At 71.1% G+C, this 17679-nt stretch overlaps 1 protein-coding gene across 1 annotated transcript in view; it reads right to left on the reverse strand.

Moving 5' to 3' along the window:
- Window positions 1–17679, reverse strand: part of HSPG2 (heparan sulfate proteoglycan 2) — a 51769-nt gene that overhangs the window by 25970 nt on the left and 8120 nt on the right. The window contains 31 exon segments of the mRNA XM_044421259.1: window positions 65–295; window positions 729–809; window positions 981–1073; window positions 5073–5264; window positions 5375–5515; window positions 5640–5719; window positions 6028–6077; window positions 6495–6581; window positions 6668–6786; window positions 7067–7180; window positions 7287–7398; window positions 7584–7702; window positions 7895–8074; window positions 8219–8401; window positions 8585–8725; window positions 8969–9033; window positions 9694–9752; window positions 10281–10367; window positions 10688–10815; window positions 10939–11086; window positions 11359–11555; window positions 11765–11944; window positions 12327–12490; window positions 12960–13106; window positions 13863–14014; window positions 14096–14240; window positions 14878–15009; window positions 15572–15691; window positions 15814–16080; window positions 16189–16314; window positions 16416–16541. Coding sequence (XP_044277194.1) covers window positions 65–295; window positions 729–809; window positions 981–1073; window positions 5073–5264; window positions 5375–5515; window positions 5640–5719; window positions 6028–6077; window positions 6495–6581; window positions 6668–6786; window positions 7067–7180; window positions 7287–7398; window positions 7584–7702; window positions 7895–8074; window positions 8219–8401; window positions 8585–8725; window positions 8969–9033; window positions 9694–9752; window positions 10281–10367; window positions 10688–10815; window positions 10939–11086; window positions 11359–11555; window positions 11765–11944; window positions 12327–12490; window positions 12960–13106; window positions 13863–14014; window positions 14096–14240; window positions 14878–15009; window positions 15572–15691; window positions 15814–16080; window positions 16189–16314; window positions 16416–16541 — 4166 coding nt within the window.

Raw genomic sequence — 17679 nt, forward strand, 5'->3', positions numbered from 1 at the left:
GTGAGGGTCCCCGGGCCCGGCAGAGGCGCCCAGAAAGCCCGGCAGCTCCGGCGGGGGGGCCCACCTGGCAGGAAAGTCCCTGGTATCCCGGGGGGCAGCGGCACTGCTCCACCTCCAGGGCCCGGCCGAGGCTGGTGTAGGTGGGCACGGCGGTCTCCAGGCCGACGCCGGCGATGCTGGCCGACACCATGTCGGTGGAGAAGGTGGCGCGCACGAGGATCTCGTCCAGGTCCGCCAGCGCCATCAGCAGGTGCTCCCGGGTGGCGGGCTGCCCGTCGGGCCGCTTCCAGAATTGCTGCGGGGAGAGGGGTCCGGCATGGGGCGCGTGGCATCGCTCTGCCCCCCGGCGGGGCTGCTCGCTCGCCTCAGTGATCTGCCGCTCTGGGACAGGCTTTGGCGGAAGGGCTGGGTGAGCGGGGAGCAGCCAAGCCGAGCAACGGGGGGCCGCACAGCGGCGAGCGTGACACTGAACCCGACAGAGCAGCTCAGGTGCCGTCCACGTGCCGTCCCAGACCGGCGGCCACCGTGACTCTTCTGCCGGGAAGCCACGCTAAAACCAGGCCACTCGCTCAGTGGAAAAATCAAAAATGTTGGAAGGCCCGAACAACAAAGGGGCGCGTACGCTTCGTGCCCCCCTGGATCTCCCCCGGCAGGGCCACCCCAGAGAAGTCCCCGCCACGGGCAAAGTCATGCAGCGTGTCGGGATGCTGGCCAGGGGCCAGCCTTACCTCCCGGAAGGGGACCTCAAAGGTGCGGCGCTCACGGGGCTGGAGCTCGGGCAGGTAGGCCACCAGCGTGATGTCGTTGCCCTGCAGAGGGACAACACGGAGAGCACGGGACGCGTGTGCCGGCCGTCCCTCGCACCCACAACATCCCACCCCGCACCGCTCTGCCGGCGGCACAGCCACCGCCCCCCCGTGCAGGGCACGCCGGGCTCCCCTGCCCATCAGACGCGAGTTCCCAGCGCCCCCCGTCCTTACGGTTATCTGCACGGCGGCGTCGGGCAGCGGGGTGCCTCTCTCCCCGGCGTTATAGGACAGAGTGTAGCGAAGGCGTCCCCCGTAGGACCCGACCTGCGGGCGGGAGAGGCAGCCGTCAGTCGGCAGGCCCGGCTGCTCCAGGGGCACTCGCGCAAGGAGAACCAGCCGCCCTCTCTGGCACCGGCTGCCCCGCGTGCCTCTTGGCTGGCCGCACTGGGGCCGGGCGCATTTCTCACGCCCGTTCCCGGGGCAGCGTTGGGCGACTCCTTCCCTGCCTCGTTTGCCCTCACAGCATCCCCGCAGGGTGAGCCGAGCCAGGCCAGGAGACAATGCCCCCCGGTCACCCCCTCCTGGCCTCAGCGGGAAAGTTCGTCCTGAGCCAGCTCTGGTCGGCGCTTTCTCAGCGGGCTTCCCCAAATCAGGCGCCCCTTGCGGCGCTTCAGCACATCTGGAAGCAGAGCGGATCTCCCCCCTTCCCTTTCCCCGTGCGGCCCAGATGCAGCTGCAAGGAGAGGGACCGAGCTGGATTCTGACACAAGCGGAAGTTCCTTACATCAGTTCTAGCCCGTTCGGGGCAGAGGAATTTCCGGTGATACAGGGCAAGGCGGCGGCAGCCTAGGTCTTGAGGGACTCCTGCCCGAGGCCACTGACCCAGGCTACTGATAGCCTTTGAGGTGGCCCAAGACACCCCACCGGGGCGCCCCTCGCCCCCCCTCCACCTCCCGCCAAAGCGCCAATTGCTTCCCAGTCCGAAGGAACACGCCTCTGTCAACCACGAACCACGCGCCCCGCGCCACGCCTGCCCAGAAGCGGCACCGGGTGCGACCGGATTCACTCCTGGGCGGTAGAACCAGCCGATGCGGCCTCGCCCTCGCCTGCCACGCCTGGGGCCCCCGCGGCGGAGCCAGCTGCACGCGACACGACGCCATCGCGCACGCCCTTCCGAGATCTGAGGCTGGGGTGGAGGCGGCCTGGGGGTGCAGGGGCGGGCCCGAGGATCGGGACCCTCCCCGGCGGGGGAATTACCTGGTCCCCCAGGAAGGCCTCGGGCAGCTCCCAGTAGAAAGTGGCCTCGGGAAGCAGCGGGAAGCCCCTGAAGAGCAGCTGGTGCTGAGACAGAAGAGGAGAGGGTGGGGCTGCGGCGCTGGAGGGGGGCCCGGAGCACGGCCCGGCATGCGGGGGGGCGGGCAGGCGGGGGGGCACTCCTGCGGCAGGCTCCGGACAAGCCCGTGCTGCGGATCCCGCCCACGGGGCTGCGGGGCCCCGCTCCCAAACTCGCGCTGCGCATGCTGTGGGGGAGCAAGGGCCAGGGGGGAGACGCTCGGGCGCTGTGGCCGCCCATCCCACCGGTTTCGTCGCACGGTCAGGACGCCTGGGCAGCGCTTCTCGTCTGGGCCCGAGAGAAGCCGGTTCGCGCCACCCTCCCCGGGGGCAGTATCCCACCCACAGACCGCTCCTTTGCCCCACAGACATGCCACCGCATGCTGAACACTGAAGCTGCATGCAAGGGGGCAGCCCCCCCGCTGGTGGCAGGCCCCCTGGGTCGGCTGGGGGGAGGACCCTTGGCTTGCTGCTGCAGGAGGGGGCAGCCGGGGGGCAGCCGGCCCGCCTGGCCCCAGCCATCTCTGCCCCACCCCGCTGCGCGGAGGGGCACAGCGCACCCTGCCTCCCCCAGGCCAGGGGAAAGCGACCCGGGTGGGCGGCATGATGTGCGCGGCGGGTGGAGCACTGAAGGTGCATGCGCACAGACGCACATGCACACGCGGCACCAACGAGGGAGGCAGAGTCCTACCTGGGGGCGTGTGCCAGGAGCAGTGGCCAGAGAGACGGGGAGCAGAGGGGCCCGGGCAGGGGGCACGGCGGAGCGGGGGGGAGCCCTGAGGAGGGGGCCAGCGAGGGGGGCCGGCCGGGCGGCAGGGGGCCTCCGCTGAGCCGCTGGAGGGGGCTTGGGGGCGGCCAGAGCCTGAGGGGAAGAGGCCGCCTGCCCCCCAGTGAGGTGGGACAGCATCTCCCAGATCTCGGCGTCTCGCCGCAGCTGGTCTTGCCACGCCTGAAGGTCGAGCAGAGAGGGAGAAAGAAGGCAGGAGGAGGAGGAGGAGGAGGAAAGGGCCAGAGAGAAGGCCGAGAGGGAGGCGTGCGGCACGGAGAGGTCTTCTCACGCCAAAGGTGGTGAGACGGCACAGCGGGGAGGTGGCCGTCTCATCCCACGGCCTCCCAGCCCGTAGCCGCCTCCGCAGGACGCCTGCCCCAGCCCTTCCGGCACCCGGACGGGACGGGGCCGCGGCCCAGCCTGCCCTGCACCCGCGGAGCACCCTCCACGCCCAGTACCTGGGTGGCTCGCCTGGCCCTGCTCCCGGCACCCACGGAGCGGGGGATCCAGCCTGCGGCCACGTCCTTCCGCAGCTGCTCCTCCGTGAGGGATGTGGAATTCTGCCAGGATGGGACATGGGCGTGTGGGGGGTGGAACCGCGGCCCCCCGCTTCTCGCCCCCTGCAGAGCCGCCCGCTCTGAGCGGCTCCCACTTCCCACCGCGAGGGCTGCTGCCTCGCCAGGCGCTTCGCCCCCTTCCCCCCGCGGCAGGCTCTGGTGCCGAGCCCCCCCCCCCTTTCTGGGGCTGCCTACCTACCTTGTGGGCGCGGCGAAGGCGGGCAAAGAAGGCCTCCCTCTGCCCGGCAGTCCAGGCAGAAGAGATGAGAGAGAGAGAGAGAGAGAGAGAGAGAGAGACAGACAGACAGACAGACAGATGAGGAAGGGAAAGAGGGGGACAGGAGAGGGAGCAGACAGACAGACAGACCGGCGGGTGAGGCGCTGGTGGCACGGCTCCAGCTGCGATCGGCCCCCCGGCTGGGAAGGCCGGCTGGGCACCGAGGGTCCCCAGCACAGGCTGCGCCCGGCGGAGACCCGGCCGGCTCGGCTCTGAGCAGAGAAGGGAAGGCGCTCCCGGCGGAGCCTGGAGCGGCCAAACGGGCTCCGGCCAAGCCTGGCGTTTCCTGACGCCTGCCGCTGCCTGCAGGCCTGCCCACCCGCCCTCGTGACGGGGGTCTCTTCCCTCCCGGACGCGCACGCCGACAGAACCCCCTGCCCCCGGGAGCAGACAAACGCCATTGCGAAGACGCCTCTTCCACAGTTCGGCCAGAATCCACCTCCCTGCACTGCCCACCCCTCGGGCGCAGCGTGACGGAACGTGCCACTCGCCCTTCGCACAACCCCGCAGGGCCCCTCCAGACACCCCTCCGTCTAGCTGCCCCACCTTCCTGGCTCCACTTTGCAGCTGCCCTCTTAACAACTCCCTGACCAGTGAAGGTCCAGCTGTCCCCCCCCGCCCCCCATCCTCCAAAAAGGCCCCTCCCCCCCCCGGCTGCCCCCTTCCCGGCTGCCCCCTGCGGGGCCCTGTGTCCTGAAGCACAGCCCACACTGCAGTCGCACGACACCCAACGGCGAACTTTGGCCAAATTGCGGCACGCCGGCATCCCGGCCCGCCCACTGCGGCCCTGGGTGAGCCCTCTTCTAGGCACGGGTGCAAGACGAGCACACCCACGGGGCAGCGCAAACCACGCACCAGCCCAGAGCCGCACTCCTTCCAGGAGGCCGTCGCACAAGCAGGAGCGCTTTGGGCCCGGCGGAAGAGCCTTGGGCAGGACAGATGCACCGGCTGCCCCGGGAGGGTCTGTGAATCTAGGGTTCTGCCCCCGGACGAGTGCAAGCCAGCTGGGAGACTGGACAGACCCCCAGCAGAGCTCCAAAGCCCAGCTGCTCTTTCATTTTTTGTCTAGCAACTTATCACCTGGGCGAGAGCTCCGGAGAGCTCACAAGCTTGACGATTTCCGCAGTCTTTGGGCCGGCCTGGGAAAGGGTTTCTGTGCAGGCGGGCCGGGGGAAGGAGCAGCCAAGAGGCCCCTGCGTGGGCGAGGCCGGCGGCCCCCGGTGAAGGGCCCTTCCCCCCGCGCACGACCGCCAGGCACGCTGAGGCCGCGATCGCTAGGAAGGCCTCGCCAGGGCGGGGGGCTGCGCTGCGTCCTCAGCCCCGCTTCGACGCCAGGCAGCCCCGCGAGGCGGCGGCGCTCCCCCGCCCGCCCGCCCGCCCCAACACACCTTGTCTCCCAGGTAGGCTTCCGGCAGCTGCCAGTGGAAGGCCTGCTGGCCCAGCTCGCCGAAGCGGCCGTAGGACAGCTGCGGGCCCTCCGGGGACGCCTCCACCACGAGGCCGGTCTGGATGCGGGTGCTGCGCTGGCGGTTGACCAGAGCGAAGCCCTGCGAGTTCCCCGGGAGGAAGGGGCGGCTGACCTGTCCGGCGGGGGGGGGGGGGGGAGGGGGGGGAAGAGAGTGCCGGTTACGCCTGCCGGGCTGCGGGAGGGGAGGGCAGGGGGGGGGGCGGGCGGCGGGGGGGCGCTCACCACGTGGCGGTAGTGGGTGCTGCTGGAGCACTGCTGGGTGACGCCCATGCAGAAGCAGGGCAGGCAGCCGTCCGGGTTGTCCGCGCTCAGGTGGAAGTGGTGCGGGCGGCACGTGCCGCAGGAGGGGCCCTCCACGTTGGCCTGTGGCGGAGGACAGGCGGGCTGAACCGCACGCGGGCGCCAGGGAGGCGGGGCCGGGCCACGGAGACCCGAAAGCCCCCGTGTCGCTCGCGGGCCCCCCAGAGCCCCGGGCAGGCGCTCCCACCTTGCACTGGCACCGCCTGTCGGCGTCACACTGGCCGCTGACGCTGCCGTCGAGGTCGCAGTGGCACCGCAGGCCTGGGTCTGGGCGAGAGGAGGCGGAGTGTCGGGGGCTGCCCGGCCCCTGCTGGTGTCCCCCCGCCCCACACCGGCCCCACGAGGGGGCAGGCACTCTCCTCTGTGTGGCCACGTGCCCGAGCTTCCAGCGCAGGTTCGCCGAATGTGTCGGGCTGAACCTCGGCGGCTCTTCCGGCCTCAGAGGCAACTCGCTCCCCTCACTGCCCCCCAAAGCCACCCGAAACCTGCCGAAGACAATTCCCGCCAGACCCCAAGCCCGCCCCGGTGCGGCCTGCCCCTGCTGCCCTCTGCCACCCCCCAGGTGCGGGGCTCACCTGTGCAGGGCTGTCCCTGGAGGGGGTCCCCCACGTAGCCTGGAGCACACCTGGCCCAAGAGAACAGCGTGGAGTCAGGAGGCGGGAGCGGGATGGCCCAGGGCCGGCGTGGGGCTGGGGAGATCCGACGCCCCTCCTGCCCCGCCAGGCCCAGCCAGCGTCTCGCTCCCCACGCCTATTCGGGAGCAGACCTCCACACGAGCCGGGACAGGACAGGCACCAGTCCGGGAGAAGCGGCATCTGCTTGTCCCCAGGCGCATGGCAGCGGCGAGGCGTGAGCGCCCCTTCCTGGGGGCCAGGCCCCATCTGACCCCTCCTCCCTGCTGCCCGCTGGCAGCACCGGGGGCAACCCAGGGAGACGGGGACGCCCCTGAGCCCGTGCCTCGGCCCCGCAGGCTCTGGGAGACAGGGAACCGGAGGCAGGGCCCGGGGAGGGCCGCCCGGCGCTCCCCCCACGGCTGGCCCACCTTTCGCAGAGGCGCCCGACGTGGCCGGGGCCGCAGGGGTCACACGTGGGCAGCCCGTCCGAGTCCACGAAGCAGCTCCGGGGGGCCCTGTGAGAGAGCAGCCGTGGGTGAGCCGCGGCCGGAAGCCCCCGAGGGGCCGGGAGCCGGGCCGGGCGCGGGCGGGTTGCACCTACTGGCTGGCGGAGGGGGGCCCGTGGCACGGGCAGGGCCGGCAGTCCCCGCGTCTGGCGTCGCCGAAGAAGCCCGGCCGGCAGCGCTCGCACCGCGGCCCTTCCGTGTTGTCCTGGCAGTTCTGGGAAGGAGGGAAGAGGCTCGCTGGGTCACGGGGCCCCCCGGCTCCCGGCGGGTCGCTCCCGGCTCGCGTGCCGAAGGCTGGCAGCCCCCAGCCCGGGCCCCTCCGGAACTGGGACCCCAGGAAGGGTCGTCCAACATGCGGGGTGATGCAGGCGGGGAAGCCAGGCAGCCCCTCTTCCCGCGAGGCTTCGCCCCCCGCCCACGCCCCCGGGGCCGGCAGCTGCAGGCAGCCTGCGGGGTCTTGGCCGCGGCCCCGGAGCGAGGCCGCCCCCACTCACCTGGCAGTCTCCCGTCTCGGGGTCACACGCAGAGGAGTGGCCGCTGCAGTCGCAGGGCTCGCAGGTGCCCAGGTAGAGGCCGCTGGTGGTGCGCGTGTAGCCGGAGTCGCAGTCCTGGGGGAGGGAGAAGGTGCCGGGGCAGCTGCTGAGCGGGACCCGAGCAGAGGAGCCCCCCCGCCCCCGTGGCCAGGCGGGCAGGGCGAGGCGAGGGGCAGCTTACCTGGCAGGAGGGGCCGCGGTACCCGCGGGGGCAGGTGCACTCCTCCACCTCCAGGGCAGGCTCCAGGCCCGTGGGGTGCGGCACGGCCACGTCCATGTGGATGCCGGAGATCCTGCGCGAGGGAGCGGCGAGGCAGCTGACAACGCCGGGGACGGGATGCGCCCCACGCCCGCCCCCCCCCCGAGTCCAGCCAGCCCGAGGGCGGGTCCGCACGGCCCCCGCATTGCGAGCCCCACGGGCCGGGGCCTGGCCCTCCCCGCTGTTGCGGCCGGCCCCGCTGGCCCCCCCGCCCCCTACCTGCTCTCCGAGGGCTGCTCTGAGTAGGACGCCCGGATCATGAAGACATCGATGTCGGCCAGCGCCATGAGCAGGTGCTCCCGGGTGGCGTTCTGCCCGTCCGCACGGCGCCAGGCGTGCTGCAAGGGAGAGCGGGAGGGGCTACCGGGCGCATCCTCCTGGCCGCCGGGCTGCCCGGGCGGCAGCGCGCAGGAGGGGCCCTGGGCCAGGAGAGGCCTCGGAGCCGCCCTGCCGGACGCACGGCCCTCGGGCCAGGAGAGCCCACTCCGCGCAGTGGCAAAGCGGGAGAGCCTCGCCGCCCGCCGGCTCACCTCCCGGAAGGGCACCGCGAAGCCCGTGGGCACACCGGGCAGGGGGGTCCGCTCCGTGAAGTGCTCCAGGAAGATGCCGTTCCCCTGCAGCAGCACGCTGGGCTGGCCCCGCACGGGTGCGACGCCCGGGAAGGTGTCGTGGGTGACGGTGTAGCGCAGCTCCCCGCCGTACGAGGTCACCTGCGGGGGGGGGGCAGCTTCAGAGCGGGCGGGAAGCGGCCCCGGGTCCCGCCGGGGCCACGACTCAAGCCGGGCACATGCCGCCGCGGAGGTGCGGCCCGGGGCCGGGCCTGACAGACACGGACACGCGTGCCGACGCCACACCTTGTCTCCCCGGAAGCGCTGGGGCAGCACCCAGTAATACACATCGCGCGGCAGCACGTGGAAGGAGGAGAAGGAGAGCTCGGGGCCCGTGGCGACGTGGACACCCTCCGCCACGGTCCGGCTGCCGTCCGCGTTGGAGAGGCTGAACTGCTCCCGCTCGGCGTCCTCGTAGGCCACCCGCACCTGCAAGGACCGGGCGGTCAGTGAGGGTGGGGGCTGCCCCGGTGTGCCGTCCCGGGGCTCGCCGTCTCTCCGCCTTCCCTTCCCCTCCCCACCGGCAGCAGACCGTGAGGAAGGCCAGGCCAGGCCAGGCCGGAAGGGGAGGGCAGGGCCCTGCTCCTGGGGGCCCCCGGGCGGGCACCGCACCTGGTCCCGGCTCCAGGAGGAGCTGGTGCACTGGCGCGAGACGCCCATGCAGAAGCAGCGCAGGCAGCCGTCGGGGTTCTCGCGGCTCAGGTGGAAGGAGCCCGAGGCACAGGCGTCGCAGAGATGGCCGTCGACGTTGGGCTGCCGAGGGAGAGGAGGGGCACATCAGCGGGCAGGGCGTCTCGGTGTCCGTGGCCCTGCCCTCCCCGGACCCCGCGGGGCTCCAGAGAGTCTTTCCCCAGTGGGACTGGGCCCGCAGAATCACGCACCCTGCCCCAAAGTGATCATCTCGGAAGGTCCACCAAGAATGAGAGGACGGACGGACGGACGGACGGGCAGAGGGGCAGTCGGACGCACGCCTCTCCGCGCCTCTGCCCGGCTTACCTTGCACTGGCACCGGCCACCCGCGGCCCTGCTGCTCCCGCGCTCGTCACACAGCACGTCCTGCCCTGCAAAGGGGGAAAGGGGAGCTAAAGGAGCCCCCTCTTCTCCCAGTGCCCGCCCCCGGGTCCCCACCCTGCTGCCTGGAGCCGGGACTGTGGGGATTCCTGCCCAAAAGCACCTGCAGGGGCCCACCTGGGGAAGGGGGCCCTCGTCGCCGATTTGGACTCGGGGGCCAAGGGCGCACAGGGACGCAGGGCAAGGAGCGCCAGTGTCTAAGACTGGGGCCACTGTGGGCACAGGACTTCCACAAGATGGCGACCTGCTCCAGAACATTTCCTGGGAAGGTCGCGCGGGGAGTCAGGCCGGCTCCCATGGTCTGCCTGCTGCATGGGACACACCCAGTGCCGGGCAAGCACCGGAAAGCGGCGAGTGCGAGGAGACCTGGCACAGGGTCTGCACGATCCTGCTCAGTCCCACTGCACAGACGCCGGGCGATCCCCTGCAGGACAACCTTGCGCAGGGTGCCAAACCCGGCCCTTTCCTGGGAGAGTCCGAGTTCTCACCCGCAGAGTGCCAGCACAGCTTGGTGCTCGCTCGCTCGCTCGCTCTGAAGCACGTCCTTCCGTGCCCAGTGGGGCTTGCGGACACCGTCACCCACGTGGTCGCACCCCTCCCGCACCAGCCTCCGGCGTGGGATGTGGGGAGCGTCCAGAGAGCTTACTCACCGGTCTTCACACACCTGCCCCCGGGCTGGATGGGGTTTCCTTCGTAGCCTGGGGCGCATCTGCAGGGACAACCGGACGAGAGCCCGAGTCAGTGGCCTCCCTCCAGCGAGGGGGCGATGAACATGCTGGGGACCCCTCGCCGGTGGCCGAGCCTTTGTGGGATCTGCCCGCTGATTTCGGAGGGGAGGGGTGGATGTGGGCACTGACTCCTCAGCTGCGGCACTGCGGGCTCTGTGCCCGCCTGCGTAATCCGAATTCACGGGGAGGCCCAGCCTCAGCGCCAGCGTGAAAGGGCCGGGCAGCAGGCAGAGCGCGTGGGAGTCCTGCTCCCAGCCAGAGGGCGCAGCTCGCCGTGTCTCCACCTGATCTAGCGATCTCTCCCTCGGGGGCCTTCCCAGAGAGGCAGCCCGCCAGGAGTCCTTCCGGCTGGCTTTCTGTGTCCGTGTGTTGCAATTATAAGAGAAACAATGACGACGAGTAAAACACCTTCAAAGAACCGCGTGAAAAGGGCAACAGAAGGGTCTCTCTGTGCAGAATAAACTTTCACTGCAACAAAGGCCAAGGGCTGCTGTAAGAGAAGTGCTCACTTTTCGCAGCGGCGTCCTGTGTAGCCAGGCGCACAGGCGTCACAGGTGGCGTGGCCATCCGTGTCCAGGAAGCAGGAGTCGGAGAACCTGCAAGCGAGGGAGCAGGGCTGCTCTTCCGCACCGGCCTCCCTCAGGCGCAGCTGGGGAGGCACGTCCCGTCCCGCGGTCTGGCTGAGGCCGCCGGCCGGCGTCCCCGGGCATGAGCAGGGCGGCGCTCGGCACCACCAGCCCCTTCGCCGCCACCCCCGCCGAGCCGCCCGGCCGCCTTCCCGCAAGGCAGCCCTGTGGCTGGCAAGCCAGGCGCCGCCTCGACTCTCCCCACAATGACGGACGGGCCAGGGAGAGAAGTCGGCTCCGGGGCAGCGTGGGGCCGGGGCCGGCTGGGAATATTCCTGCTGGCCACTCACCTCCTGGGGGCTTCCGTGTAGGGGCAGGGGCAGGGGCGACAGGCCGTCGGGGTGCCCTTCGTGGCGTCCCCGAAGAATCCTGGCTTGCACATGTTGCACTGGGGCCCCTCTGTGTTGTGCTGGCAGTTCTAGGCGGAGGGAGAGGGCCCCGGAGGGCCCAAGCGGCTTCAGGGCGAGCGGCAACCCCCCAAGGCCAGGCCCCCTTCGGGCCCCTGGCCTCCCCTGGGGCCCGACTGGGGGGCGCAGCTCACCAGGCAGTAGCCGGAGGACGGGTCGCAGGAGCTGGCGTGGCCGTTGCAGCTGCATCCGGAGCACGAGCCGAGGAAAGGCCCGCCGGGCACGCGCTCGAAGTGCACGCTGCAGCGCTCGCACGAGAGACCCGAGTAGCCGGCGGGGCACCTGTGGGAGCGAGGGCAGCGCTGGAGGCGGCGGGGAGGGCAGGCGGCCACGGGGGCCCGTGAGCGGGGGATCCCCGCCAGGCTGGGCTTTCCGAGCGGCCTCAGTGGCCTGGCGGGACCCCAGCCTTGCACCCCTTGCCTCAGATGGGGGCGGGGGGGCTGCACAGCTGTGGTGCCGCGAGGCGAGGCCCGGGAGTGGGGCCGAGAGCAGTGCCCCACGCACCGGGGAGGGTGGGTGGCGGAAGCAGCTCCCCTGCGCCCCGGCTCCCGCACCTGCATTCCTCCACGCCACGCGCCGTGCCCAGGTCGGTGGCCTCGGTGGTGGTGGTGTCCATGACCACGTCGCTCAGCCCCACGCTGGCCATCCGGTTGTCGTAGACGGTCCGGATCAGGATGGCTTCCAGGTCCTGCAGGGCGAGGAGCAGCTCCTCCCGGCTGACGGGGCCCCCCGACTCCTTCTCCCAGTTCTCCTGCAGGCGCGACACGAGGCGGGGAGTGGTGCGTGGGGGGACGCGTGGGAGGGAGGGAGGGAGGGAATGGGTCAAGGTGTGGCGTGGGGCCCTCCGGGGCTGAGCGTGAAGGAGGGCGGGCGGGCTGAGCCTGGCGTGCCAGGTAGGACTCCAGGGATCCTGCCCCCCTTCGGTGGCCCCGGACACCCCTCTCCCGGCGGCTTCCTCACCTCGCTGAAGTGGACCTGGCGCTGGTTCACCAGCATGGGCTGCGTGGGCACCCGCGCTCGGTACAGGAGCCTCTGCCCACCGCCCACGATGACGACGTCGGCCCTCTGCACCGGCTCCGACTGGCCCCGAGCCAGGCTGTAGCGCACCTTGAACTGCAGGTGGCCGCCGTAGGAATCCACCTGGGGGCAGAGCGCAGGGAGGGCGAGGGCCGAGCGGGTCAGCTCTTGTGCGACGCACGGCGGAGCGTTTCTGCGCGGCTTTATGGCTTTTCCCGCACAAGCACGGTGCTTTGTGCAGAGCCTCGGACAGGCACGAAGGACAGGCCCCGGGGGGTCCGGCTCAACTGCCGGGAGGACCCCCGGGGCCTCGGGGAAAGCAGGGACCGCCTGCTGCCGGGGCTGGCTGCCAAGGCCTCGCCCCACCCTGGCGAGGAGGACCCTGCGCAGGAGTCCTCCCGGATCGCTGGGCTCCTCCTCGCCTCCTTCGCCATGTCCCCCGGGAAGCGGGGCGAGGCCTAGGCTGTACTGAGAGCCCCCGCCGCCCGGGCCTCGGCCCCCTCACCTTGTTCCCCAGGAACTGCCCCGGCAGGGTCCAGAACGAGTCGTGGGCCAGGAAGCGGCGGGAGAGGTCCACCAGCTGGAACTCCTGCAAGCCGGGGTGGATCTGGAGCTGCGTCGAAGAGAGGGGGGGCACTCCGGGCTGGGCGGGTGCCGTCACATTCACCCCTGGGGAGGGGAGGGGAGGGGAGGGGAGGAGGGAGCGGCATCAGGCAGTGGCACAGCAAAGGGCCGGGCTGCCTCCGCTTGCGGGAAGGCGCTCCGCCCATGCCCAGAGGCAGCAGCCTTCTTCTGAGAGCTTCGCGGTGTCCTGCCTCCACCTCCAGGGGTGCTGGTGCCTGCTGCCTCAGGTGGATGGATCGGAGGGGCGGGGTAAGGAAAGACCCAGGCCAGCCTCTCCCAACCCGCTGCCCTCTGGAGGCATGGGACTACAATGCCCATCAGCCCCAGTCAGCATGGCCAATGGCCAGGAATGCTGTGAGGTGAAGTCCCGAACGTCCCAGAGACTGACCTGCTACCCTGGCTCAGCCTCCTGGGCCCCTTCGCCTAGTTGGAGGATTGCTGCCTGGGGTTCCCCCGGCCGTGGCACGTGGCTGGCCGAGCCTCCCCCCCCCCCACGGACGTGGCCTCCCCTCACCTTTGAAGTCGTTGGGCAGGTCGAAGCGCAGGTGGATCTGGTGCCGGTGGCGGCTGGTCTCGCGGCAGGCTCTGGTGACGCCGAAGCAGAAGCAGGGCAGGCAGCGGGAGGTGCCCTCCAGGTGGAAGTGCCCCTCGGGGCAGGGCCCTGCGGGTGAGGCGAAGCGGAGGGTGGCAGGCCCCCCGAGGCCCAGCTGACCCGCGCTGGGGGGCTGCCCGCACCCACAGGCGTGTGGGTGGGGTCGGGGCTGCTGCAGCCCCCCTCGCGAGAGCTAAGAGGGCCTGCCAGGCACACGCAGGAGCACCCTCTCCCTTCCCGCGGCAGCCGGGCAGCCCCAGGAGGGAGGCGGCTCCCACAGGCCCGGCTGGCCCGGCGTTTGGGCCGGCTCGGGCCTCCCTGGACCGGCTCCAGGGTCACGCAGGGAAGGGCGGCCCAAGCCGCTTCGCGCAGCAGCGGCAGGACAGAGACTGCCGGAAGAGGGGCGCGGGACACGGGTGCCAGAGCAGGCTGGGCCGCTCGCATCCCTCCCTCCAGATGTTTTGGCCGCGACTCCCGGGAGCCTCGGCCAACGACACGGGGGCTGAGCCAGAACATCTGGAGGGACGCGAGCGGCCACCCCTGCGGCTGCCAAGGACAGGATGCGAACACGCTGACAGAAAACAGGCGGGCGGGCAGAGAGGCCGACAGACGGGGCGGAGGAGCGGACTGGGCAGGCGTGGGCCCGCTGGGCCGAACCTGGTGTCCCCGTCCACCTGTCCGGCAGGGAACAGGCTCGGGAAGGCTGATGCAGACAGACGGGCAGACCCGGGGGGCTGGCACAGAGAGGGTGCTAGGCTTCGGAGTCGCCGAGCGGAAATCCGCCCCGCCCCACCCCCTCTCCCCGTCTCCCCACCAGGGGCTCACCTGGACGGGGGGTGAGGCTCAGCACGCCATCGGGGATGCCGAACACCATCCCGCGGGCGTTGATGGCCTCGCAGGTGTAGGCCCCCTGGTCAGCCTCCTTCACGTCCTTGATGGTCAGCGTCCCGTGGCCGTTCTCGCTGGTGATGGACACCCTGCGGGGCAGAAGGACAGGGGCAGCATCCCTGGCCCAGGGGGGCCGGCAGGGAGCAGAGCGTACCTGGCCGGCAGCTTACCTGCGGCTGCTGGGGATGTGGCCCCAGTTGAGCCTCCAGGTGATGATTGGGGTGGGGACGCCGACAGCCACACAGGTGAAACGGACCGTCGCTCCGGGGGCCACCTGGATGGACTCCTCAGGGGGGGTGATCACCTGTGGAGGGACTGGGGGGGCAGAGAGAAGAGAGGAGAAAGGCACTTACTCTCTCGCACACATGCTCACGGGCGCGTGCGCTGACAGAGGCAAGGCGGAGGTCCGGCAGGCTGCGGGCCACGCCTCTGCTTCACGCCGGCTCACCAGTGCTCAGAAGGTGCACGCAGCCGCGGGGGGCAGGAAGAAACCTCCTGCGCGAAATACGGGTGCCGAGGCTTGTGCTCCTCCACCCATTTTGGGCAAGCAGGAAGCGGCCTTGGCCCAAGCCGGCTGCCGCTTTGTCCCTCCGAGCCAGCATGGCCAACACGGACTGGCAGCAGCCACTCGCCGGGGCTGTCAGCAGACGTGGCTGAGGACTGAGCCGCGGACCGACCTTCTACGCGCAGGGCAAGGGCTGTGCCACAGAGCGACGGCCGGCCGTTTTGCCAAAGGGGGTCTTAGGAGAAGCGCACCGCCGAACGGCCGGCTCAGAGGAACGCCGCCGAAGTGTGCGTGTGCCGTGGCACCGCCTGCGGCCAGAACTGAGCAGAGCAACGTGGGAAGGGGACGGAGGGGACCGGAAAGCAGCAGCATCTGCGAAAGACGGCACTGCCCGCTCCTGCCCAGCCCCCACCGCGCGAGCCCCCACCGGGGGCTCGTTCCACTTACTGCATCCGATCTCGTCCGAGCGATCCGGGCAGTCGGCCTCCTCGTCGCACTGGTAGCTGGCCGGGATGCAGGTGCGTGTCGACACACAGACGAACTGCTCCGGGCCGCAGGTGTCCCCGGGGGCTTTCGTGGCTGTGGAAGGACAGGAGCTGAGCGCAGCCCCGGTGGCCCGGGGCGGCAGGAGCCCCCCCTTTCCAAGCACCGCTGAGCTCCCCCTTCCAGTCGCCCGGACCCTCTCGCGGGGCACCGGCCCTCTCGCGGCACGAGGGACAGACGCCATTTCCCGGACGCTCGTGGGGCCGGAGCAAAACGGGCAGGAAGACGCCGCCCGTTTGGGCATGAAGAGGGCACCGCTGCCGAGTGCAGCTTCAGGGGTCATTTCAACCACTGTGACTGGGGCGGATCGCGCTCGGAATCAAGGGTCCGCCTCGGGCCGATTCCCACGTAACCGCCAAGTACGGCACTTCGGTGCAAATGGCAGAGTGGATTACAGTACATGGGTGGGTCACGCCTGGGGGCAGAGGAAGGTTCTGGGGCTGGTCCGGGGGCCTGGAAGGCAGGATGCGGCCCCGGCGCCCGAGCGCCACACTCCTCCCCACCACCCCAGGGACTCGCTGTGCTGCAAGCTCCCGGCGCTGGCCCCCCGAGTTGGGGGGGGGGGCCAGCAGGGGCCCCCCGCCGCGCCGGCACTCACGGCAGTTCAGCTCGTCGGAGCCGTCGGTGCAGTCGTTGTCGCCGTCGCAGCGCCAGAGCTTGAGGGCGCAGTAGCCGTTGCGGCACCTGAACTCGTTGGGCTCGCAGGGGGAGGGCGTGCCTGTCCCGGCGGGAAGAGGGGGTCACGGCTTGGCGCCCGGCCCTCGGCCCTCGCCCCCCGCCCAGGTGGCGTCGGTGTCCGGCCCGCCCCCGCCCCGCCCCGGCCCGCCCCGCGGGGCTCACCGCAGTGCAGCTCGTCGCTGCCGTCGCGGCAGTCGCGCTCCCCGTCGCACACGTAGTCCGGCGGGATGCACTGCCCGCTGGCGCAGGCGGCCTCGTCCTTGCGGCAGGGGCGCGCCTCGGGGGACAGCGAGGGCTTGGGCGTGAGGCCCCGCTGCGGCCCGGTGACCGGGGCGCGGCGGGTGGTGGCCGGGGGCGCGGTGCTGGGGACCCGAGGCGTGACAGGCCTGGGGGGGGCGGTGGTCACCCGCGGAGGCGGCACGGTTTGCTCTGCGGGGAGACGGAGACAGGCGTCACGGCCACGTGGGTCCTTCTGCGCCCCCCCCCCCCCCCCCCGGGGCCCCCACCCCATGAGCTGCCCCCCGCCCCGCCCCTCACCGCAGCCGTCCTCGTCGGAGGCGTCCCCGCAGTCCGGGTGTCCATCGCAGCGGAAGGCGAGGCGCACGCACTGCCCGCTGTCGCAGGCAAACTCCGTGTCGGAGCACTCGGGCAGCATCGGCTCTTCTGTGGGGGGGGAGAGGAAAAGTGAGGCCGAGCCCCCGAAGGGGGTGGTCAAGGGGAGCCCCTGGCCTCCCTCTCACACCCCCGTCCAGCCCGATGCTCACCACAGCTCAGCTCATCTGACATGTCCCGGCAGTCCGGCCGCCGGTCGCACAGGAACTCCCGGGGGATGCACTCGCCGCTGAGGCAGGAGAACTCGTCCGCGGTGCAGGCCCGGATCTCCGGGGGCACTGGAAGCAGAGCGCAGGATCAGGGCCGCCGTGGGGAGCAGCAGTCTGCACCCCCCGCGCGTGCGCTCAGTGGGGCTGGCTGAGGTGGCCCCGTGTAGAGGAGAGCTGGCAGAGCCAAGCCCTCCGACTTCAGCAGCCGGAGGAAATTCGCTGCGCTGGGAGTGGGTGGGGGCGCTGCCCCCTTCTCTGCCTCCTCCCCACCCCAAGACATGCGCCTGCGAGCCTCGGGGGGCTGCAGGAGGCCGAGGAAGCGCCCCGCTTTGTTAAGGGCCGGGCATTCTCCAAACCCCACAGCACACCGTTAGAGGCAGCAAGCACAAGCCAAGCACAGCCACAAACGCCCCGCAAGCCCCCCAACAAGCCCCCTTCCTGCTTTCTGGCACACACCCCTCTCAAGGTCCCGGCCAGCAGCCTCGCACCAGATCTGATTTTAACCCCTGCTCTGTGCGGTGGGATCGGGGCCAAGCAGAGCAGCTGGTCCAGCCCAAACGAGGCCAACGGGAGCACCAGGCAGGGCCTTCCCCGTGGCAGCCCCGGCCAGGAACTCTCTCCCAGGGGAAACTAAGCGGCCCCCTTCGTTCTCCAGCCTTAATTTATAGCCCACTTGCGCGGTTCGCTGCTGCTCTGCATTTCCTCTGCTGGCACGGCCTGGACATACAGAAACACTTCAAATGCTGCTTTTGACGCGTTCTCCTTTTTTAAATTTAGTTGCCAAATTGCGGAGGGAAATAATTAAGTAGACGTCGTACTGGGGCCCCTACGAGGACCCAAAGGAAGGACTGATTAAATGCATAATTGAACAGTAAATAGACCACGGAACGGGAAGGGCTCGCTTCCTGGACAAGGCAACGGGCAACGGGTGGACCCCTTTTCGGGAGGACGTCCCCCGGAGAGCCCCGGATCTCTCCTCACGGTCCTCGGGTCCACGAGGCCCAGGAAGCAAGCCTGAGCCTCCTCCAGCTCCCGCTGGGCCTCGGCCAAGCCCACGTGCCCGACCCGAGCGCACCGGCGCGGGCCGAGCCCTGGACTCCGGCCACGGGGTATCGCTGCCAGCGCTCCCCAGCTGCTGGGCCGGGGACACGCCGCTTGGCCCCTGCCCCGGGCCGGGGGAGCGGAGCACGCGTGCGGGCCCAGTCAC

This window comes from Varanus komodoensis, unplaced genomic scaffold (assembly GCF_004798865.1).
Source record: "Varanus komodoensis strain SLA01 unplaced genomic scaffold, ASM479886v1 scaffold116, whole genome shotgun sequence".
In the NCBI taxonomy this organism is placed as follows: domain Eukaryota; kingdom Metazoa; phylum Chordata; class Lepidosauria; order Squamata; family Varanidae; genus Varanus; species Varanus komodoensis.